The sequence below is a fragment of the Salvelinus alpinus genome, chromosome 10, assembly GCF_045679555.1.
Source record: "Salvelinus alpinus chromosome 10, SLU_Salpinus.1, whole genome shotgun sequence".
Classification (NCBI taxonomy): Eukaryota; Metazoa; Chordata; class Actinopteri; order Salmoniformes; family Salmonidae; genus Salvelinus; species Salvelinus alpinus.
Window position 1 is genome coordinate 67,249,062 of NC_092095.1, and position 24,250 is coordinate 67,273,311.

Sequence of the window (24,250 nt, forward strand, 5' to 3'; positions counted from 1 at the left end):
AGGTTAAAAATCTGTCGTTCTGCCCCCTAGGCCGTCATTGAAAACAAGAATGTGTTCTTAACTGACTTGCCTAGTTAAATAAAGATTAAATAAAAGGTGTAAAAAAATAAATAAAATCGGCAAATCGGCGCCCAAAAATACCGATTTCCGATTGTTATGAAAACTTGAAATCGGCCCCGATTAATCGGCCATTCTGATTAATCGGTCGACCTCTAATCAATTTATCCCATTCTGAATAAGGTGTCGGTCGCTCTACAGAGGAGACACTAAATGTTTTAAATGCCTGACGTAAGAGTGCACATTGTCTCAGATGGATGTTACAGTGTATGTGGACACCCCTTCAAATTAGTGGATTTGGCTATTTCAGCCACAACCGTTGCTGATGGAGGTATGAAATCGAGAACACAGCTATGCAATCTCCATAGACAAACATTGGCAGTAGAATGGCCTTCCTGAAGAGCTCAGTGACTTTCAACGTGGCACCGTCACCTTTCCAACAAATCAGTTTGTCAAATTTCTGCCCTGCTAGAGCTGCCCCGGTCAACTGTAAGTGCTGTTATTGTGAAGTGAGAATGTCTAGGAGTAACAACAGCTCAGCCCGGAAGTGGTAGGCCACACAAGCTCACAGAACAGGACCGCTGAAGCGTGTAGGCTGTAAAAATCGTCTGTCCTCATTTGCAACGCTCACCACCGAGTTCTAAACTGCCTCTGGAAGCAACGTTAGAACTGTTTGTTGGGAGCTTCATGAAATGGGTTTCCACGGCCGAGCAGCCGCACACAAGCCTAAGATCACCATGCGCAATGCCAAGTGTCTGCTGGAGGGGTGTAAAGCTCGCCGCCATTGGACTCGGGAACAGTGCTACCTGCCCGAATGCATAGCGCTAACTGTAATGTTTGGTGGAGGAGGAATAATGGTCTGGAGCTGTTTTTCATGGTTCGGGCTAGGCCCCTTAGTTCCAGTGAAGGGAAATCTTAACCCTACAGCATACAATGACATTCTAGACCATTACGCGCTTCCAACTTTGTGGCAACAGTTTGGGGAAGGCCCTTTCCTGTTTCAGTATGACAATGCCCATGTGCACAAAGAGGTTCATACAGAAATGGTTTATCGAGGTTGGTGTGGAAGAACTTGACTGGCCTGCACAGAGCCCTGACCTCAACCCCATCGAACACCTTTGGGATGAATTGGAACGCTGACTGCGAGCCGGGTCTAATCACCTAACATCAGTGCCCGGCCTCACTAATGCTCTTGTGGCTGAATGGAAGCAAATCCCCGCAGCAATGTTCCAGCATCTAGTAGAAAGCCCTCCCAGAAGAGTGGAGGCTGTTATAGCAGCAAAGGGGTGACCACAGTGGGGCTACAGGAGTCGTTGACGGGTTTTGGATGTTCTGACTGTCGCCCTTGGTGAAATCGGACATACATGCGGCAATTACCGCGCTTCTTACTGAGGGCGATTAAATTCTGTTCACATTAACACTATTCTGGGGGGGGGGAAGGAGCGCGCGCGCGTCTTTCACCAGGTTATGAGTTCAAGATACTCACACGGGTCCAAAGGACAGTATCGGTGTGTGCGCGAGTCTAGACGGCTGTAGGCTGGTGTTTGTCTAGCACAGTGGCGTTGAGCAGAAAGAGCCGAGCGTGTGGGTAATAAAGTGAAATGTCTCGGCCGGGCTGACCAGATGGGAGGAGAGGTAGGCTGGGACGGGACAGAGGGCAGGACTGGCAGGGCGCGGTCTCCTCCACGGCATCTGATCTTTCGGAACTCTTCCATTTCCAGTTGAGCTGAGAGTCTTGCACCACAGGCCACGCATTGAGAGCCAAGCCGAGTGGCAGGAAAACCGCTGCGGGGACACCCTTTGACCGCTACCCAAAAAGCCCAGTCAGTCTGCGCACCGGGACCTGTCTGACTGAGGGACGTTTCTCACAGCTAGAGAACAGCTTTGAACCTGTCTGCCAAGATAAACGATTTTTCCCTATTTATGCGCGTGTCTCCGCTTGGACTGGGAGACGAGACGTTCACCGTGAGAGGAGCAGCTGAACGCACCGGTACTTTATTATAGGGGATCTTACCTGGGGTTTTAAAAGACGCCGGCGCGGTACAACATCTCCAGTAGCGCAGCGTCTTTTTGCGCGCCGGGATATGGCGAGTTTTGGGGACTTGGTGATTCATTTGTAACTGTCCTGTCCTCCTCCCCCTCTTGTACCCTGTGAAAGCAGATAAGCAGCGACCAGGGGGAGGAGGTGTTTTAAATTGATCAGTGACATTTTTTCTGTCACCTCCTTTTGGGGTGTCCGTTGGCGTGGGTGAGTGGAATGCTACTCCCCAGGCTCGTGGTGTGCCTCGCCGGGTGCGCAGTGATTCTCTCGCAGGTCAGCGAGGGCTGCGGGCCAGGAAGGGGATATGGCAAGAGGAGGTCACCGAGGAAGCTTGCGCCACTTGCCTACAAGCAGTTCAGCCCTAACGTAGCCGAGAAGACACTAGGTGCGAGTGGTCGATATGAGGGGAAAATAACACGGAACTCGGAGCGCTTCAAAGAGCTGACCCCGAACTATAACCCTGACGTCATCTTTAAAGATGAAGAGAACACAGGTGCAGACCGGATGATGACACAGGTAAGACTAGCCTATACCCTGGATAGACTAGATTCGTAAAGCCCTACTGTGATATGTTTCACTGGCCATGTCAAACGCATATCTGCACTTGGGACAATTTTATGTGGGATTGGGTAGCTGCCTAAAGCCTACCTCTTGTACTTTGCTCAGCCTTTAAACCCGTGGACCTGTCTTATCGATGCCGTGTTATTGACTTTGGTTTCCTGGCCAGGAGCAGTGCACAGCACTGATTACAGAGTGCGTATTTGCACAACGTGCTTGAGTCACGCAATCCAAAGAGCGTATTGTTGGCAACATGATAGATATGGAGGGTGACTCAGAATGTTATTGGGATATGGAGAGGTTTGCCAGTCTGTCCCTCATCAGGTCACCCGCAGGACATCAGTAAAAGTTGGACTGGCGGCTCCAATAACTGGTCTGATGGTTGGTTCCAACATTTTTCGTCCAGAGCTGAAATAGCATCACATGAGATATTTGGAGTTCATTGAAATTGGGGCTGCCGCATGCGTAAAGCTGAGCAGCTGCAACAAACCCTATAACGCAACCCCTTCTATAAAAGTACGGAATAGTGGAAGCATGTAATTAAAACACTATGTCCTCTGTTTTTACATAATTTTGGGGGAAAAACACCCAATCGGCCTACTTGGTCAGAGCCTGACTCGGTGCATATGCAAATGTTTACAGTTCGTTTAAGCCTGACTGGCCAGAGTTAACGGTCGCCTTTTGGACTGTCAGACTTTTTACGACCGCTCATTGATGTGGTTCCGAGAGTGGAATTTATTTGACTTCAATTCCCTAGGAATAAAGTATTTATATCTGCCTCTTGTGACCACGGGCTTCCTCTGAAAGGCGAGCATTTATGTCCCCCACGTGGAAATAGAGTGCCCGATCTCACTCGGTTTTTAGCTGTCACCTCGCTCCAAGCGCACACAAACACACAGGGCTGCGCGTTTAACTTGACCTGCGCAAAATTTATGTGCTCCGAGCGCGACCGCCGCCGCCTGCCACAGAAGACAACCTCCTGTTTGTTTTTCACCATTTTGTGTTATTTTTCTGTTTGTTTTTGAAGCACACATGTGCAAAAATAGTACACTTCACATGCATTCAAGCCTTAATTATACACATTTTTTCGCCTCTTATTTTTAAATCAGCGGTGGTGACTTGCCTGCCCGCGAGTGGCACTGGAGCGCTCATACAGACGTGACTGTTCAGCGGCTGAAGCCATAGGTGTGCACACTGCACAGGCACGTGTTGTCAACTCGACATCGAATGTTTGTGTAGCTCGTGGTCAGTGCGAAACCGCGCCTACAGAAACCCCGTCGATCTGTACCTTGAAAGTAAAACCAACAAAATTAATCGACTGATTTATGGACTCGAGTTCGTGTCTGCGACCGCAGAGAAAAAAATAGATGTTAAAATCCACACCACTCTGTGAAAAGGCATCTATTGCGACTCTGCAATGAGCTATTCTTATCCCGGTGAACCTGAGAGGACCGACATGGAAAAATAAGTTAGAACACCATACATAGATTTTGAAATACAACATTGGCCAAACTAATAGCCCAAGCCTATCCAAATGCAACACGTAAAAGACGCATAGTGTCAAAATATTATTGTAACCTATAGGGGCCACTACCAATCTAGCCCGAGTTTAGCTGTGCAGTTGGCCTAGAGTGGCAGTGCCTCTGTCTATGTCTCCTCTTAATAGAAATCATGCGGTAGAAAACATACACTGAGTGTACAAAACATTATGAACACCTGCTGCTTCCTTGACAGACTGACTAGGTGAATCCAGGCCAAAGCTATGATCACTAATTGATGTCACTTGTTAAATCCACTTCAATCAGTGTTGATGAGGGGAGGAGACAGGTTAAATAACGATTTTTAAGCCTTGAGACATGGATTGTGTATGTGTGAAATTCAGAAGGTGAATGGGCAAGACAAAAGATTTACATACCTTTACATACCAAAACTGCAAAGCTCAACAGCTTCCAGTGTGTATCAAGAGTGGTCCACCAGCCAACTTGACACAACTGAAGGAAGCATTGGAGTCAACATGGGCCAGCATCCCTGCTTCAGTCCGTTCGACACCTTGTTGAGTCCATGCCCGATAAATTGAGGCTGTTCTGAGGGCGAAAGGGGGGAAACTCAATATTAGGAAGGTGTTTCTAATGTTTTATACACTCAGTGTGGTATGTATGTGTATACCCTGGTGCACAACTGAGCAAGAGGACAAGTACATTAGAGTGTCTAGTTTGAGAAACAGACACCTCACAAGTCCTCAACTGGCAGCTTCATTAAATAGTACCTGCAAAACACCAGTCTCAACGTCAACAGTGAAGAGGCGACTCCGGGATGCTGGCCTTCTAGGCAGAATTGCAAAGAAAAAGCCCTATCTCAGACTGGCCAATAAAAATAAAAGATTAAGATGGGCAAAAGAACACAGACAATGGACAGAGGAACTCTGCCTAGAAGGCCAGCGTCCCGGAGTCGCTTCTTCACTGTTGATGTTGAGACTGGTGTTTTGAAGGTACTATTTAATGAAGCTGCCAGTTGAGGACATGTGAGGCGTCTGTTTCTCAAACTAGACACTCTAATGTACTTGTCCTCTTGCTCAGTTGTGCACCGGGGCCCCCCACTCTTTCTATTCTGGTTAGAGCCAGTTTGCAATGTTCTGTGAAGGGAGTAGTACACAGCGTTGTACGAGATGTTCAGTGTCTTGGCAATTTCTCGCATGGAATAGCCTTCATTTCTCAGAACAAGAATAGACGGATGAGTTTCAGAAGAAAGTTCTTTGTTTTTGGCCATTTTGAGCCTGTTATCGAACCTACAAATGCTGATGCTCCAGATACTCAACTAGTCTAAAGAAGGCCAGTTATTTTGCTTCTTTAATCAGGACAACAATTTTCAGCTGTGCTAACATAATTGCAAAAGGGTTTTCTAATGATCAATTAGCCTTTTAAAATGATAAACTTGGATTAGCTAACACAAAGTGCCATTGGAACACAGAAGTGATGGTTGCTGATAATGGGCCTCTGTACGCCTATGTAGATATTCCATTAAAAATCAGCCGTTTCCAGCTACAATACTCATTTACAACATTAACAATGTCTACACTGTATTTCTGATCAATTTGATGTTATTTTAATGGACAAAAAATTTGCTTTTCTTTAAAAAACAAGGACATTTCTATGTCCCCCAAACTTTTGAACGGTAGTGTATACAGTGCATTCGGAAAGTATTCAGACCCCGGTGACTTTTTCCACATTTTGTTACATTACAGCCTTATTCTAAAATTGATCAAATAGTTTTTTCCTCATTAATCTACACACAATACCACATAATGACAAAGCAAATTTATAAAAATAAACAGAAATATCACATTTTCATAAGTATTCAGACCCTTTACTCAGTACTTTGTTGAAGCACCTTTGGCAGCGATTACAGCCTTGAGTCTTCTTGGGTATGACACTACAAGCTTGGCACACCTGTATTTGTGGAGTTTCTCCCATTCTTCTCTGCAGATCCTCTCAAGCTCTGTTAGGTTAGATGGGGAGCGTCGCTGCACAGCTATTTTCAGGTCTCTCGGGAGATGTTACAACGAGTTCATGTCCGGGCTCTGGCTGGGCCACTCAAGGACATTCAGAGACTTGTCCCGAAGACACCCTTGCGTTGTCTTGGCTGTGTGCTTAGTGTCGTTGTCCTGTTGGAAGGTGAACCTTCGCCCCAATCTGAGGTCCTGAGCACTCTGGAGCAGGTTTTCATCAAGGATCTCTCTGTACTTTGCTCTGTTCATCTTTCCCTCAATCCTGACTAGTCTCCCAGTCCCTGCCGCTGAAAAACATCCCCACAGCATGATGCTGCTATGAGCATGCTTCACCGTAGGGATGGTGCCAGGTTTCTCCCAGACAATGCGCTTGGGTTCAATCTTGGTTTCATCAGACCAGATAATCTTGTTTCTCATGGTCTGAAAGTCTTTAGGTGTCTTTTGGCAAACTGAGCGGGCTGAGGAGTGGCTTCCATCTTGCCACTCTAACATAAAGGTCTGATTGGTGGAGTGCTGCAGAGATGGTTGTCCTTATGGAAGGTTCTCCCATCTCCACAGAGGAACTCTGGAGCTCTGTCAGAATGACCATCGGGTTCTTGGTCACCTCCCTGACCAAGCCCCTTCTCCCCCGATTGCTCAGTTTGGCTGGGCAGCCAGCTCAAGGAAGAGTCTTGGTGGTTCCAAAATTCTTCAATTTAAGAATGATGGAGGCCACTGTGTTCTTTTGGACCTTCAATGCTGCAGAAATATTTTGGTACCCTTCACCAGATCTGTGCCTCAACACAATCCTGTCTCGGAGCACTACGGACAATTCCTTCGAACTCATAGCTTGATTTTTGCTCTGACATGCACTGTCAACTGTGGGACCTTATATAGACAGGTGTGTGTCTTCCCAAATCATGTCCAATCAATTGAATTTACCACAGGGGGACTCCAATCAAGTTGTAGAAACATCTCAAGGATGATCAATGGAAAACGGATACACCTGAGCTCAACTCATAGCAAAGAGAGTGAATACTTATGTCAATAAGGTATTTCTGTTTTATAGGGTATTGTGTGTAGATCAATGAGGGAAAAACATGTCAAATCCATTTTAGAATAAGGCTGTAACGTAACAAAATGTGGATAAAGTCAAGGGGCTGAATACCTTCCAAATTCGCTGTGTACATATAGGTGTTCCTAATGTATTGTACACTCAGTTTATATGTGTATATATATATATATATATAATACACATACCACTGTGTATATGTGTGTGTGTATATATATATATAATACACCTACCAGACATGTACACTGTATGTGTTCTGAACAGAAATGTACACAGGGTGAAACAGTAAGTGCCTGTGTATATCACCGGCTTAGGGAAACTTGTGACCTAACCCACCCTTTCAGTCTGCAGAAGCTATATGTCACTGTCTACATGTCCCTCAAATTGTAATCTGGACCTCCAAGCCAGTTCTGTTGCTTTTTTCTCCATTCTTCCCCTCTAATCAGGGAATGATTTAGACCTGGGACACCAGGTGAGTGCAATTCATTATCAGGTAGAAGAGAGAACCAGCAGTAGTCCGGACCTCGTATAGGATGAGATTTTAATACCCCTGCTCTGTGTTTTCACAGTTATCACAATAAAGTAGTGTCATGTATCCTATTGTGAATGAGATGGTGACAAAAATAATGAGAAATTAAGCTTTAGGTGATCTGAGGGCAAGTGTGTGTGTGTGTGTGGTGTGTGGTGTGTGTGTGCTTGGCGTGTATGTGACTAGGGAACGTCCAACACCCTCAGGGTCCTCAATAGGACCTCTCACCCTCTATTTGCTCACCCTCACCAGACCCAAGTTTGGGGAGAGCTACATTGGCGGGCTGTTCATACCCACGTCTCCCTCTATCCTCCTGTCCAATACCCTCTAACTTCACACCACCCCTCTACCCCAATACCTCACCCCAACCTACCACTCCACCCTATCCCACCTACCTCTCCACCCTTTCTCCGGTCCCTAACTTAGACTCTCAGCCTCCTCTCTCGCCACAGAGAGCAAACACCCAGGCTGATGAGACTGTAGGGGGGCATTGTCTGCTGGCCAGATGCAGGGGGGGGGGGGCCTTCTGTGGTGGGGTGGCTGGTTTGTTGAACAGCCCCAGGCTTCTACATTGGTTGGATGGGGTGGATGCCTGATGAATAGCTATAGGACCAGGGTTCTTTCTCAATTGGCTGTCCTCGAATGCTTGTGTCTGGACTTTTTGATCTTCTCCTCCAATGCCTTTTGAGCAGGAGGTGAGAAAAGAAGACATGAGGAATCAAGGAAAGACCATTGAGAAAGAGCTATGGACTACATTGAGATAGAATGATTACACATCCTTCAGCCATTTTAAGTCCATGAACTGTCATAAATGCACTTTGGATTACACACTGACGCATGTAGTATCACCCCACATCTCTAACACCCCTGTCTCTCTTGCCTCCCTCCCCTCCCTCCCTCTCCTCCCTCTCCTCCCTCCCATGACCCTTAACCCTTTACCCGGGCAGCGCTGCAAGGACAAGCTGAACTCTCTGGCCATCTCGGTGATGAACCTGTGGCCGGGGGTGCGCCTCCGGGTCACAGAGGGCTGGGACGAGGACGGCCACCATTCTGAGGAGTCGCTCCACTACGAGGGACGGGCGGTCGACATCACGACCTCTGACCGCGACCGCAACAAGTACGCCATGTTGGCTCGACTGGCAGTTGAGGCCGGCTTCGACTGGGTCTACTACGAGTCCAAGGCCCACGTGCACTGCAGCGTGAAGTCGGGTGAGAGACGGAGAGAGAGGGGCAGGAAGGAGGGGAGGGAAAGAGGGCTGAAGGGGAGAGCGAAAGGGAGATTGAACAAGCATCAGAGAGAGACCGGAGGAAGGAGAGAGGAGGATGTAGCAGTAACTCACTGTGCATGGACGTCTGTTTCACCTAACTGCCACTAATGAGAAACAACCTCTCACTCTTTCTCGGTACGTGATACTAGTGAAAATATGGATAGTGAATGATTTGATACACAGTGAATGATTTGAGAGGGTTTTTGACTGCCTTCACCTTAACTGGACACACATTGGACACTTAGCAGAGGAGGGACAGCATCACCTCTACATTCCTTACTAAACATAACACTGAACCACTTGAAGACGCCCTTCAACAGTGGCCACCGTCACTATGGATCAAATCAAAACGGACGCCTGCTTTTTTGGTGGGGGGTCACAGCTAGAGGGACATACAGCTGCTTTGGGTGACTGACTGACTTCTCAGCTTCTTCCCTAACCCCTTCTAACCCTCTTCACCGCAACTGTCTCTTGACCCATCTATGACCTGGCCTGTCCATTGTTGCTTAAAGCTTACATTTAGATCAGTAGAGTGACTCACCATTAAGGGAGAGGTAGCTACTGCAACTTTATGTGGTCACTCACTCACAACCCTTTTGCTAGAAATTATTCCCTTATGTTACTGGCATGCTATGCTGTGGCAATATGTTGGTACGCAGCGTTGCTTCAGTTTACTTTGTCTCTCTTCTGCTTCTTCTTCCTCCCATTAATGTAGCCTCATTGATAAAGCCACAGACGTTAGTAGTGTAGCTAAGCGATGGCCCTTGTTCAGGACTGATTTGGTTGTCAGGGGAACGGTATAGAACACAGAATAGAGCAAAACAGAGCAGAGACAGATCAAACGGTCTTCTCTTGTACTACGTGGTGCCTGAAATGATCTTTTCCCTCTGTCCTCTCTTTATTTATTTTCCCTCTGTCCTCTCTTTATTTATTTTTCCTCTGTTCCTTCTGTCTTTCCTACCCAGATCGGGTTGCGAGTCACCAGTCCTTGACTTGATCAGAAGACGGCACCGTGCGCCATTTTTTTTATTTTTTCAACTGAAACCTCAAACTGTGAAAAAGAAAAACCACTCAAGAAAGACATCTCTTCGTAGACCAAGAAGTCTCATCTGCTGCTACAAGTGACATCATAATACCAAGGCTTCCTTGAAACTCCATTCTAACACTTACTGAGGGGCGGGACGATAGGTAGCCTAGCTGTTAGAGCGTTGGACTGGTAACCGAAAGGTTGCAAGATCGAATCCCTGAGCTGACAAGGTAAAAATCTGTGGTTCTGCCCCTGAACAAGGCTGTTCCTAGGCCGTCATTGAAAATAAGTATTTGTTCATAACTGACTTGCCTAGTTAAATAAAGGTAAAATAAAACTGAGTGGGGGACCCAAAAACTGACACCAATACAAAGAGCTCACAAGGGAGTGCTACCCAACCAGACCCCTACTAAATTCAGGACTGGAAAGATGAACAAAGAAGAAGAAGAATGATTTACCAAGAAGGTGCCCCTAGATGCTGATCTTGGGTCAGTTTTGTATTTTCCCCACTAATGGAGCTTATGATTGGGGGAACGGAAGCTGATCCTAGACCTGTGCCTAGAGGAAACTTCACCCCTGAACAAGTACATGGCATGTTGGAGATGATGTGGAGTTTGAGGTTATGTTGTCTCGGTCCACAGATGATTAACCTCCACTTCCTGTTTCTCCGATCACTTGGCTGGACCTGGCCTTGGTCCTACCTTGCCCAAATATTTGTGTAGATAGACTTGAGACAGTCCCAACTTACAACATCAAGTTCAGCACCTTAAAACACAAATGAACACAGACTTACACACACACAAACTGAGGGATGGAAGCACACACACACACACACACACAAACAGATGCTTTAATCTTTCAGCCAGCTTTTGTTCTTTTCTGTGGAGTAGACAGAAATAAAGACGCTAATATTTATTTAAAGGGTGGAATATATTTGCTATGCGTAGACTTACTGTGTACCTACCCACCTCACAGAATGCATTGTTTCACAATCTCTCTCTCTCTCTCTCTCTCTCAGAGCACTCCGTTGCCGCTAAATCAGGGGGGTGTTTTCCGGGAGGGGCGTGGGTGACCCTAGAGGACGGGGGTCAAAGGTTGATCCAGGACCTGCAGCCGGGTGAGCGAGTCCTCGCCTCTTCAGGGAGCGACGGCAGCGGAGAGCTCGTTTACAGCGAGGTCCTCACCTTCCTGGACCGCGACCCCGCAACCCGGAAGGAATTCTACACCATTGGGACAGAAGGCGGGGTTAGCCTGTCACTCACCGCTGCCCACCTGCTGTTCGTATCCAAGGGAAACTGCTCTGAAGGGGCGGAGCCAACTCCTGGTAGTATGAGGACGGTATACGCCAGCGACGCGCGGCCGGGACAGTGTGTGCTAACCACAGTGTCTGGGGAGGGGGTTGGAAAGGGGGAGGAGGGGAGAAAAGGCGTTGGGCATCTCTCGCGCATCTCCCGGGTGAGTGTGCAGGAGGACAAGGGCGTGTTTGCGCCCCTCACCCGCCATGGGACGCTGTCGGTGAACGGCATGGTGGCATCGTGCTACGCGGTGGTGGACGGGCATGACCTCGCCCACTGGGCCTTCGCCCCGCTCCGCCTGCTGCACCGTTGGACTGGCTCCGCTGGCGGACATTTTGGAGACACCGGGGTTCACTGGTACTCCCAGTTACTGTACTGGATAGGTAGTCTGCTGCTGGACTCTGGACACTTCCATCCCTGGGGACTGGCTGACCCAGGGAGGTGAGACTTTAGATGGGGAAGAGGAAGTAATGTAACTGGCTTGGTTGGGAGATATACAGACCAGATGACCCACTGGACTGATGCCCCATTGGACCTGACTATAAAAGGGCGGGGCTTACCTTGTTCTCGAGTCTAGCACACTGATGCAGAGGGCGGACTCTTAGGAAAAGGGTGGGGCTTGACGACAGACCACCCCTATTTCATTGGAGAGAGGAGATTGAGCCATGAATGAATCTGGACAGACAGACAATATGTGTTCTCTCACACCATAATATACAAATCATTGTGACCCCTGAGGAAAAAATACAAATGGGTGTGTCCTCTTCACACAGATGGGGCAGGTGGACCTTGTCGTGTCTGTGCGTGAGACCATAGTTTCTAAAGGGGAGAGAGTTTGTTTTATTTAACATTGAGAAGTGTGTCATTGAAATCAAGCTACCATTATGAAGAAAATCTAAAGCATTTTCTTTATTAAATCTTTTTTGATTGCTTCATAGTAAGATGTCCGTAACACGACACAACTGGTGTCGCAGCTTGGCAACTGAAGGAAAGTATAGGCTTCATGAATAGAACATATCTAGAGGTATGATATTTTAAGGCAACATTTACTGTATTTTATTAAAGCGATGTCTGAAATATTTATGATTTTAATATTATGTATAATGAGATATTTAAAGATTTATTTTTGAAATTAAATATTTTGGAAATGCTCCTGGTTTTGTTGCCTATTAGAAATCGCAACATTGTAACTATCTTTGCTGTAGATATGGACCCAAGCAACAACTTTAAAGACTGAAGCCATAAAAGTTATATCAAGGCTTCAGAAAGCATTTAAGATGGTTGTTTCTTAAGTCTTGGCACAGCTTTCTCTTACTGCCATCTACTGGTAGACAATGATACGGTACGAGTGTGATAGAGAATTCCACGTGATAATACGCTTCTATGATCTCAATTTAACTACACTGCATCGGCGAATCCCATTCAAACCAAGATGCAGAATACAAATATGTTAACGATTACATTTTGTGGCCACAATGACATGTAACAAAATGTAGCCTACAGATGGCCTACTTTCTCTCAGATTATATAACTGTTTTAAATCATAGATGGTAGACTGTTAAAAATACTTCATATGATTCAATGAAATTATAAAGTAGAAGTCTATTCGCAGCAGCAACTCCCACACACCAGTTGCATCCATAACAGTTGGCGAGTCGGCTAATAAGTGTTGACTACTATGCCTTTAAGAGGATAGACGAGCAGAGGGGAAATGTAATCGCTCCATAACGGGCCAAAGGCTCATCAATTGACTGACGAGCAAGAAGGACGATTTTCGGATCTTTGCTGCATCAATTCGCTTCTTGCAGCGCCAAAAAGTTACTTTTTTCTTTGTTTTTACACGTGGGACTATGTTGTTAAACTACCTGAGTTGATTAGATCACGTGTTGCACCTTTAAGAAACAGTCATCGGGATTACAATTACGCGCTACCCACACCGTTATCGAGGGCTTTTACGCAGAACCGAGTCCTGGGGAGTCCCTCGCATCCGCTTCTGTCCTTTTCTTTCCGCACACCAGTTTACATCGCATAGCTATTTATTGGGGATTCGGAGCAGTAAAGAACGGTAAAATGGCTGAGGAGCAGGGAAAAACGGGGAAAGGGATCAACACCGGGAAACTGGCCACCAACATGCAGAAAAGACTTAGCAGGGCGCAAGAAAAGGTAAGCAGGTAGACAGACGAACTGTTACCCACTTTCACACTACGTTTTTTTCTCAATTGAAACCGCACAGAGTGCATTCAACTGGGTACTGTGGCTGTCCAGTTCTACACCCAGCTTTCCATCTAAATGTCAAGCCCGCTCCGCTATTTCTATTTGCGTTCTCGGCCTCATTTGTGAATCTAACCCGTTCGTTTTGACAGGCAGCAGGGGGTTGGGTTATTGCAGGAAGAGCCGAATGCGCTGACAAATTAAATTGCAGCCACACGCATGCTTATTTTTCTAACCGGTTGTCTTTGTTCTGTCCAAATAACTACTTTCTTACAATGCATGTGTTACATTGTACACTGTTACAGTATGATGATACAATGTAGACTAGCCTATCTAGTGCTCGCAGCGAAGTGTAGGGTATTGCTAAAACTGCTGTTTTATTTGACCAGTTTAAAAAAAACTTTTGTCTAGTCCTGGAAATGTCCTCACTGAGTGAACTTTGAAATTGTGAGCACGGTTATTAATTATGAGTAATTACATGATAGTGTCAGAATAACATTTAACGAGACGTTCTGCTTTCTAAAGCCGAACTTCTCCCAAGTGAAGCAGGCAGGAAATGTTGTCTAGTCGGATGACTCTTTGCCTAAACCCTTGGGCATTAACGACCATAACAACACCAGACTCTGGCATACAACAGGAAGCTCAGTCAACTGCAAGGGGGGAAATAAACCATGGAGCAGACAGACCTAGCCTCGTCTTCTCTTCAGCTCTAGTTTACCACAGTGGGACACCTCGGTTTCCGTTGGAGTACAGGCTTGTCTACAAATCCACATGGTCACTTCCTGTCATGTCCTCATTATAGGAATGGTAATCCCACTCCTGTCTGTTTGGCTTGGAATGACAATCTATGGATAGATGCTTGGCCCCTAGGATGGGGAGGGGGGTGGAAAAAGACTGGCTGAGTGTGACTTGGCTTTCTTCAGTGTTCGTTTGTCCGTCTGATAATGTGTATACATACAGTACATACATGTGTTTGAGAGAGTGCTTGCCAACTCTCCTGGAGTCTTTGACCTGGAGTCTTCTGGCATTATAGTTCATCCCCAAGTCAGCAGTAGAGCTATTTCAGGAGATTGAATTAATGCCTGAATGAAATCGATAACTTAAACAAAAAACGTAAACAAAAAAGTAAAAGGAGTTTTATTATAGGGAATGAGCTCGGTCTGAGTTGACGCTTCTGAAGAGGGGAAGCAACGTTTGAATCACTTCCTTGTCACCCTCACCTGAAAAACTTGAATATGTTTCTGTCCCCACCCTCATTAACCATCTCACTCCTCAACATCATCGCCACTATTCTTGTGTTACCATACTTTCAAGTCTCATCCAACGCTCAGCTATTAGAGAAAGACAGAAATGTATTTCCCCCCTCTGTCTTACCCCTTCACCCTGCCACCAGCTGTCTTCTCTGACCAGTAACTCTGTCTGCATGGCTGGTGGTCACATTTAGATTCCACTTTGTAGTTTTTGGCTAACCCCTCCCTAGTGACTGAGCTAAAGTTTCACCAGTGGACGGAGCGGAGAAATCTAGAGGACGCTGTCACTGGGTGCCCATCGTGGTTGTCATAGTGATGTCATGCCAGCCTGCGCCCTCTGAGGGTAGACACAACGAGCAGCCCAATAATGACCCATGCAGTAAAGCATTATAGGAGAATTCCTCCTGGAAAACCCGGATATGTCTGATTGGTCATGTGGGGGTGGTGCCCTTTTGAAACCTGACAGCCACCCCTGTCTCATTCAGGAGTCCGACACCCCCTGCACTTTGAATACACTGACCTCTGCCACCCCAGTTATGACCCTATGCTATTCACGTAGTGACAAAACCTCCCAGAGCCCAGACCCCACCCTCATGTCCCTGAAGCTCAAAGCTTGCCCCCCTCCCTCCACCACAGCTCTGCCTGCACACCTGTCCATGCCCTGAAAACCTCTCTGCTGGACTGGGGGGTGTCTATGAATAGCAATAGGCCTCCATCTAGTGTGTGTGTGTGTGTGTGTCAGATAGGGGTGTGTGTGTGGGTGGTGGTTGGCACTGGCATCCCAGTCAGGCCTGAGGGGTTATTTTTGGGGGCTGAAATTGAACACCGGTCAGCAGCAGCAGGCATGTCTCAGGCCTCTGTCAACGCCTAGTAGAGCAGACGGAGAGGAACACACCTTTACACACACACAAGATACACTTCTGCAGCACACACACACAGTAAACCTGTTTGGCTCCTGGTAAATCTCTCTCTTAAGACCCAGAGAGGCCTAATGGAGTGTGTCTGTGTGTGTATGGCACTGGAGTGGAGATTCCTTCTCCATGGATTCCTCTACTGGGTAAGGAGAGCGATATAGTAGAGGGGAGATGGGGAAGGAGAGAAAGGGGAGGAGAGAGGGAGAAACAGAGAGTTGGGGAAGGAGAGGTGTGAGAGATGGGGTTGAGAGAGAGGGGGAAGGGGAGAGAGCGTACACAGAAAAATACATCACACACAGTCCCATACAGTCCCCCTCTCACACACACACACACACACACACACACACACACACACACACACACACACACACACACACACACACAGTAAACCCGTTTGGCTCCTGGTAAATCTCGTTAAGACCCAGAGAGGGGCCTAATGGGGTGTGTGAGGGGGAGAGAGAGAGAGACTGTGTGATGTGTATTTTTCTGTGTGTTCCGTTACTTCTGGTAGTTGGTGGTGGAAAGTAGCATGACATAATCTCTTTGCACGTCACGTGGGGTCGGGCTGTTGCACTCTGACCTGGGGACTAAAATGTCAACCTTCGGTCAGTGAAGTCAACTGGTTGATTCAGGGCAGCTACAGTAAAACATTCTATCCAGTTTGGCCTGTCAACAACTCCTGTGGTGAATACCACACTGACAGATCTAGAGGCTATAGAGTTCAACCTTACGGAATATGGAACGGCATCCAGACTCTGGATGAGTCTTGCGGTGCTTGGTTGGTGGTTGGTTGAATCAGACCACAGCAAGGAGAAATGAGTGTAACTTTCTTTTTGATCTTCTGTTAGTCAGAACATCACATCAGGGGGGCTTGGTTGACACGTGGAGAGTAGAATGTGCTGGTCTGTACTTGAGGTGTTGTCGGGAGGGAGAATATCACTGGAAATAGTGATACCATTGCTTTAGGACCTTTAGTTTCAACCTTGCCACAGCAGGTGCTGCAGACAGTCTAGAACGTATAAGAATAGAACTCGGGACTTCCCCGTCCTCTTAACGTATGGAACTTCTGACCACAGAAGTAGTGACTCGCTCACAGTGTTGAATGAGACCCCGAACTCACGACAACTACGAGCTAAGAGTCTGTGACGAAATGTACTCTTGAAATGTACTCCTGAAATGTACTCCCGGGACTCATTATCTGTACAGCTTACAGTAAGGCCCCATGCCTGGTGTTTAATCACTGCCGGAGTTCTTTGAAGTCCTTGGCAGTCTTCTACTGTACAGCCCCTCCCCTTCCTGCTATTTCCTCTTCCTCACTGCACTCCCCCTGACAGACTGCTGCTCATCTTGTTTAACGGGATTGTTCACTTCTTGTTAAACATTTATTTTTTTAAAGAGTACATTATTTTCAACATACCTAGACACGCTAACTATTTGTAGGTTCTTTAGTATGTTTTTAGCATTTGGAGAATGCAGCAATTCTAGTGGAACTTGATTGTATCAGTTAGCGGTTCAGGCCAAAAAGTAAACTATCCCTTTAAGACTCAAGTCCTCCTTATGGTGGGGGTCATGGATAGAGTTTCTTCCTGCTGCACCCACCCATTAGACTTTCCACCAGAAGGTTGTAACTTCTGATCTCAGAGGCATGGTGTTAGACAGCATGGCAGTTGGCCAAGATGGCAACTTTACAGTAGTTTTCATGGGCTAAATATGGGGGATGATGACGCTGTATAAAGGTATCACAGGATCCCTGAGGTCAAACAAACCATCTGGTAGTTATCTGGTTGTGTTGATGGCATTGGGTCAGGCTAACCTCAGTCACAGAAGATAAGACGTCTGTCTGCACCACTACAGTAGACCAGGCCCCAAGGCTGCTGTACCACTACAGTAGACACTACAGTAGACCAGGCCCCAAGGCTGCTGTACCACTACAGTAGACACTACAGTAGACCAGGCCCCAAGGCTGCTGTACCACTACAGTAGACACTACAGTAGACCAGGCCCCAAGGCTGCTGTACCACTACAGTAGACACTACAGTAGACCAGGCCCCAAGGCTGCTGTACCACTACAGTAGACACTACAGTAGACCAGGCCCCAAGGCTGCTGTACCACTACAGTAGACACTACAGTAGACCAGGCCCCAAGGCTGCTGTACCACTACAGTAGACACTACAGTAGACCAGGCCCCAAGGCTGCTGTACCACTACAGTAGACACTACAGTAGACCAGGCCCCAAGGCTGCTGTACCACTACAGTAGACACTACAGTAAACCAGGCCCCAAGGCTGCTGTACCACTACAGTAGACACTACAGTAAACCAGGCCCCAAGGCTGCTGTACCACTACAGTAGACACTACAGTAGACCAGGCCCCAAGGCTGCTGTACCACTACAGTAGACACTACAGTAAACCAGGCCCCAAGGTTGCTGTACCACTACAGTAGACACTACAGTAAACCAGGCCCCAAGGCTGCTGTACCACTACAGTAGACACTACAGTAGACCAGGCCCCAAGGCTGCTATTCCACTACAGTAGACACTACAGTAAACCAGCCCACAAGGCTGTTTCTCACTGTAAGAAGCACCGCTGTCATTCATTCTGTGGTGCAGGAAGTGCCACTGTTGCTTGTGTCCTAGACGAGAGGAAAGCCCTGTGCCATCAGGAAGTGCCACTGTCCTTTTCATTTTCTGACACCTATGGTGTTGCCCCTACTCTTCTGTTTTTTCAGATCTGAGACGATTGGACAGGCTAAATCAAAATGGCGGCGGCTACAACATAGCCTTTGGGAGAACCAGGCAACGGCATTGACACACAGTGATTGATTATACCTACCCAGTCTTTTCAGATCTGTCAATACTGTCCCGGTCTTCTTCAGTGATAAAGCCAAAGTGTCAGGGGAGGGGTAGTGTTCAATAGGGCACACCGTAGCAAAAAATGCAACAAGCGTTTCCTATTGAACAAGTTCAGATAGTACCTTGATGTTTCAAAAGTTTGTTTATTTTTCCTGTTTTGTGCCTACTGGACACAACCAGGCTCTATGGCAAGAGGCTAGGGAGTGAAATGGAACCTGGTCCATAACTGTGATGTCCAGGAAGTGGTGATCATCCCTGTGGTGTAAGTGAAGGGAAGTCCCCTGGTCCCGTGTGGGCCAGTCCTGGGCCAGGATTAGGCAGCCAGGTGGCTGGGGTTAGTTATAGCCGTGTGGTGGGAGGAGTCAACTGACCAGATTAGCTGGTGACCTTGGCAACATCCTCTGTTGACACAATGACGAGCCAAAGAGCTCGCTCTGACGCTCCCTCAGGTCCACAACAATTTCACTCCTCTCTCTCTTTCAAATTCAAAGGGGCTTTATTGCCATGGGAAACATGTTTACATTGCCAAAGCAAGTGAAGTAAACAAAAGTGAGAAGACGCAAAACATCAACAAACTATTAGAATTGAAAAGTAGATATTGAACTAAAAGGTTTAAAAAAAGAGACATTTCAAGTGTTATCAGCTCTTTCTCTCAAAATTATATTTTAAATTGCTTTATTGGCATGACATAACAAGGTACAGTACCAGTCAAATTTGGACACACCTACTTATTCAAGGGTTTGTCATCATACATCTGAAGCAGAGAATAGCTAAACTCGCACATCATTTGCATATTGATGAACTAGCTATATATGTTCTCAGTTTAAACTGATGCACTAGGTCATGTATATGAGGCTAACCATAAGATGTTCTACATGATGTTTCTGATATGAAATTGTTTAGTGCAAATCCAACCCTTGGATTCTAGGTACAGTACATGGAAATAAGGAGCTGACAATTTGTGGGCGAATTAAAAATGTCAAAGGAAAATAATGTGTCGTGCGTTGGGGGGAGCGTTGTAATTCTACCTTTATTTTCTGAGAATGATTTTAGACTACTGAGACAAAATCAGAAGGTCAATGGCATGGAGGAGGATTGCAGAGATGTTGATGGTGAGATAGATTTGCACAACAATGTTTGCAAGTCAAAGCCACAATGTCCTTTACCCAAAGTACCCATTCATGTCCATGTAGGCCAATGTATTTTACAGGAAGTGAGTTATAATCATCAATGCCATGACACAAGTATAATTAAAGAGCCATAACCATAATCCAATTGGTAGCATATTACATAGGAAATTCATGCTTAAATGTGCTGCATGGTCATTCCGACGTCTGCATTGGCTGTGTACCATTTATGGTGATAGGGCCTCTGCAGAAGGTCATTTATACTTCTTGCGCTTCGCAGAGCAGTACAGAGCTGTTGTGAAAGAAGTTGTCAAGGAACAAGGAAGTCAGTTTGTGTTTATACAGGACCTCCCGCCCCCACCTACCGTCAACCAATCATGTCAATGCGGAGCTATACGGAGCCATCTGCATTGTTACTAAATTTGAGGCGGCGCTTGATTTGACCTCACACCATCCGTACGGCGCCTCTGACCACATTTACGGATCAAGCATAAATTGGCTCTTAGTTTATCATTTATAATGTGTGTTACTGGTGATTTCTATCCTTTGGTGGGCAAATTTCACAATTGAATTGACCTAACACATTCACAAATGGTGGCTTCGATCACAGTTTTGAGATATAGGTTGCTTGAGGTTCATAGCTAACAGGCAGCACAAACAAACATTGTTGTGCAAATCTCTCTTCACCCACCATCAACACCAAAAATCTATGCAATTGTCCTTCATACCTTATGAGTTTGTCTCTGTACTCTAGCAAATCCTATAGGATTGCAAATTCAGACACAGCAACGATTTGGCTTTTCTCCATCTTTTTTTGGTTTGCCCGGAAATAACAGGTGGAACTATGTTTCATGAAGGGAAGACTTTCAAGCAAACATCTGCTCCTCACCTGATTTTTCAACGACAGCGGTGGCCGCGTGTAATTTGCATAAAGTAGAGCTGAACTTTTTCTATCGCTCTGCTAGCAGGGTTCGCGCCGCTAACCTTCCCACAATCCCCTGCGCATTACCCCGCGTGCTCCCATTAAAAATGAATGGGGCGGAACTTCGTCTGGCGAATTCGGAAGTAGTGTAAACTGTACGTTACTTCTGCTTCATGCCCCAAGTCATATTACTCCTATGACCAGAGAAAGTGAAATATTCCTCTATATTAAAAAAGACAAGCCGCAAATAATAACGCAAGCTTAACGAAATGCGCATTTTATGGCTTATAAACCTGTTGAACAAAGTGTTGACAGTGCTGAATAACAACTTAAACACGAACTTACTCATTAAAAACTGCAGCTCTTTGCTGTTTTCGTTGAGTTCTCGCTAGTCATGGTTTTAAAAGTTTAAAATCTCACATGATCAACTTTCATGTGCGTTTGAGGCTTCTTTTTACAGTCGAGGCGCAAGGAAACTGCAGATACGGTGATCTGAGCTATCTGATTGGCCAGTGCTGGACCTTAGGTGCACTTGATTTACTCTTTGGTCCTGCCTGCTAGGCAGAATTCTACCTTCAGACATGAAATGGTTAAAAATGGGAACACTTTGCCTTCCCGGCGCTACGGCTGCTGAATCAAGTGCAACTAACATCAACAGCACGAAGCAAATACAAAAAATAGGACACAAGGCTTTATTGTTGTGTTTTTCAAAATGTTCGATCAGTAACCATGGTCAAATAGTTTTCCATGGTGTACTCTCTATTTTAGGGCCATATAACACTGCATTTTGCTTTATGCTTGTGTTTCCCAATAGGTAATGTAGTTTTGTTTTGACTGTTGTAATTTGGTTTATTCTGATTGATTAGTTGTTCTGGTCCTGAGACTTCATTCAGTGTGTTAGTGAACTCAGCCCCAGGATCAGCTGGATGAGGGGACTTTCTTTTTCTTCCTTTACCTTGCATATTTTACTCTATTTCCTTTCACTGCCCTCTAACCTCTACATTTGTACATTCAGCTCTTCATTGCCCTATCGCTCCCCAAGTCATCAGCTCTTCATTGCCCTATCGCTCCCCAAGTCATCAGCTCTTCATTGCCCTATCGCTCCCCAAGTCATCAGCTCTTCATTGCCCTATCGCTCCCCAAGTCATCAGCTCTTCATTGCCCCATCGCTCCCCAAGTCATCAGCTCTTCATTGCCCCATCGCTCCCCAAGTCATCAGCTCTTCATTGCCCCATCGCTCCCCAAGTCATCAGCTCTTCATTGCCCCATCGCTCCCCAAGTCATCAGCTCTTCATTGCCCCATCGCTCCCCAAGTCATCAGCTCTTCATTGCCCCATCGCTCCCCAAGTCATCAGCTCTTCATTGCCCTATCGCTCCCCTAGTCATCAGCTCTTCATTGCCCTATCGCTCCCCTAGTCATCAGCTCTTCATTGCCCTATCGCTCCCCAAGTCATCAGCTCTTCATTGCCATATCGCTCCCTCCTTTTCACTTCAATGTAATGCATACTTTTCTATTCTTCTCCTCTTTCCCCCTCTTCCTTTTAATGATGAAAGCTCTTCTAAAAGCTGATGTCTGCTGTTTTTGTCTTCTATTGTTTGAATGAGTCAGAGGTTATAATGTTAAAGAATACAGAAGTGAAACTTTTTAAGGTTTCAGTTTCTCAGAATCCTGGACTTTCAATGGAAATTTTCCCTTGAATGCTTTTTAGTGAAGGACTATGCTCAATCTGGGTTTGGGAAACTGACCCTGAACAGAAGACACTAAATCCTTGTTCACACTGCAGGCCTTAATGCTGAAATCGGTTTTGTTTTTCAAATCTGTTTTGGAATACTGACTGTCCAAACAGCAAGTGACCAAATCAGATTTGTTTGTTTTCAGAGAGCAGTTATTTGTTGACATGGCTATGCTAGTTGTCATAGTAACGAAAGGTGTGTGCACAGTGGTGTAGGCTGATTGGTGGTGCTCGTGCTTCCTATCACTCAGAAGTTATGCAACAAGCTAAGGTGACAACAATGCCTCCCTGTTGTTTTAAATGTTCAAATTCATAGAGGAAGAACACTTTTAAAACCTCAAAGGATAAGATAATCAAACTTTCAAAACAAGTGCTTTTTGGCTAGCCACAGCAGTCAGATCTTTCTAGCACATTAATTTGTTTGTAAACAGTTAACAAGCTAGTTAGCTTCCACTTCATGTTCTTGTCAAACTGTCAACAGAGTAGCTAGCAAGCAACAAGATATGCCAAATAAATCTGAAAGCCATGTGAGGGAAAATAAATCTGATTTGACCGTTCAAGACAAGTCGCATGGCCTACGAAGTTGGTTTGAAATGTGGCTTGAAGTTTCAGATTCAATGTGGCTTTTGGCTGTTCAGACTGGAGGAAAAATAACAGATTCAAATCAGATATGCAAAAAAATGGATTTGAGTAACTTCAAACTGCCAATGTGAACAAGGCTACAGTAACCCCCTCCACAAATGAATTATTTTCCTGTGAGACGAAAAATGACATTGCACAAGCCCTGTTTTGAAACTGATATGTGCTTAATCAGGGTAGTATACAATATTTAGTGTCATTTAGAAAATTCCACCAGAGAGAGTCAGAGTTGAACAGCTTAACGCTTCAAAGTTCTCCATGTTGAACTAGGAGATGGACACACAGAGCCTTTGGTGTGCTTGTCAGCTGGTCTCTGCCAGAGACAGAGGAGACACATGGCTTTGACAGCCTGCCTAAAAATAGACAAGTGTATTACCAGTTATATATCGTTCCTCCAAATCAATTGGAAAGATATCATTCATTTTTGTAGGTCAGTAGATATATTATTTGACCTTTTATTTAAGCAGGGAATCGCCATTTAAGACTAGGGTCTCTTTAAGTAAAGTATTACTGTGTATGATTATTGACGGTGCTCTCCCAGGTCCTGCAGTAGCCCTGTAGTGGTCATGTATTCACCCAGGAATGTTTTGTCTTTCTGTCAGGTCCTTCAGAAGCTGGGTAAAGCTGATGAGACCAGGGACACAGCGTTCGAGGAGGGCGTGGCTAACTTCAACAAGCAGATGGTGAGAGTCCCGACTCTTCCAACTCTCTCATTGAGATGGTGAACCCACTGTTGTGTCCCAATGTTCCCAGCCCACACACACACACACACACACACACACACACACACACACACACACACACACACACACACACACACACACACACACACACACACACACACACAAACGGATCCATGACTGACCTGAACCGTACTGGGCTGGTTAAGATAGTCTTTGTTGTTTGTGTAACCAGGGCAGCATAGTACCGTTTGGTTCAGTAATGTGAAAATGGCATCATGCTCACAATCCCAGTCCAACCCATTGTTGTATTTTCCAGGCCGAGGGCACCAAACTGCAGAAAGACTTGAGGGCCTACCTGGCAGCAGTTCAAAGTAAGAAGCATGTCTGTCTGTGAGTGTGTTTGTACACTACAACTGTGTGTGTGTGTGTTTGCAGGTTTCCTGTAACTTATTATTAGGTTTTACAGTAATATCTGTCAGTTTCTATCTTGTCTATTTTGGAGTGACACAGTTGTAGTGTTCACACACATTAATACACTCAGACCTCTTCCTGTCATTGGCCCAGTTTCATTTCAGTTTTTGGTCTGTC

At 45.9% G+C, this 24,250-nt stretch overlaps 2 protein-coding genes across 6 annotated transcripts in view; both read left to right on the top strand.

Annotated features, from left to right (window-relative positions):
* The first annotated feature begins 1,593 nt into the window (after positions 1 to 1,593).
* On the top strand, positions 1,594 to 12,482 carry LOC139532691 (indian hedgehog B protein-like). Its single transcript, XM_071330628.1, has 3 exons — positions 1,594 to 2,614; positions 8,689 to 8,950; positions 11,055 to 12,482. The coding sequence occupies exons 1-3, from the start codon at positions 2,315 to 2,317 to the stop codon at positions 11,774 to 11,776; spliced, it is 1,284 nt and encodes a 427-aa protein (XP_071186729.1). The 5' UTR covers positions 1,594 to 2,314; the 3' UTR covers positions 11,777 to 12,482.
* A 537-nt stretch (positions 12,483 to 13,019) lies between these two features.
* bin1b (bridging integrator 1b) overlaps positions 13,020 to 24,250 on the top strand; it is a 35,352-nt gene continuing 24,121 nt past the window's right edge. For 2 of the 5 annotated variants that reach the window (XM_071330623.1, XM_071330625.1), the window contains exons 1-3: positions 13,020 to 13,494; positions 23,582 to 23,662; positions 23,979 to 24,033. In XM_071330623.1, coding sequence (XP_071186724.1) covers positions 13,402 to 13,494; positions 23,582 to 23,662; positions 23,979 to 24,033 — 229 coding nt within the window. In that variant the 5' untranslated portion in view covers positions 13,020 to 13,401. The remainder of the gene's footprint in view (positions 13,495 to 23,581; positions 23,663 to 23,978; positions 24,034 to 24,250) is intronic. The other 3 variants (XM_071330626.1, XM_071330627.1, XM_071330624.1) reach the window with 2 other exon arrangements.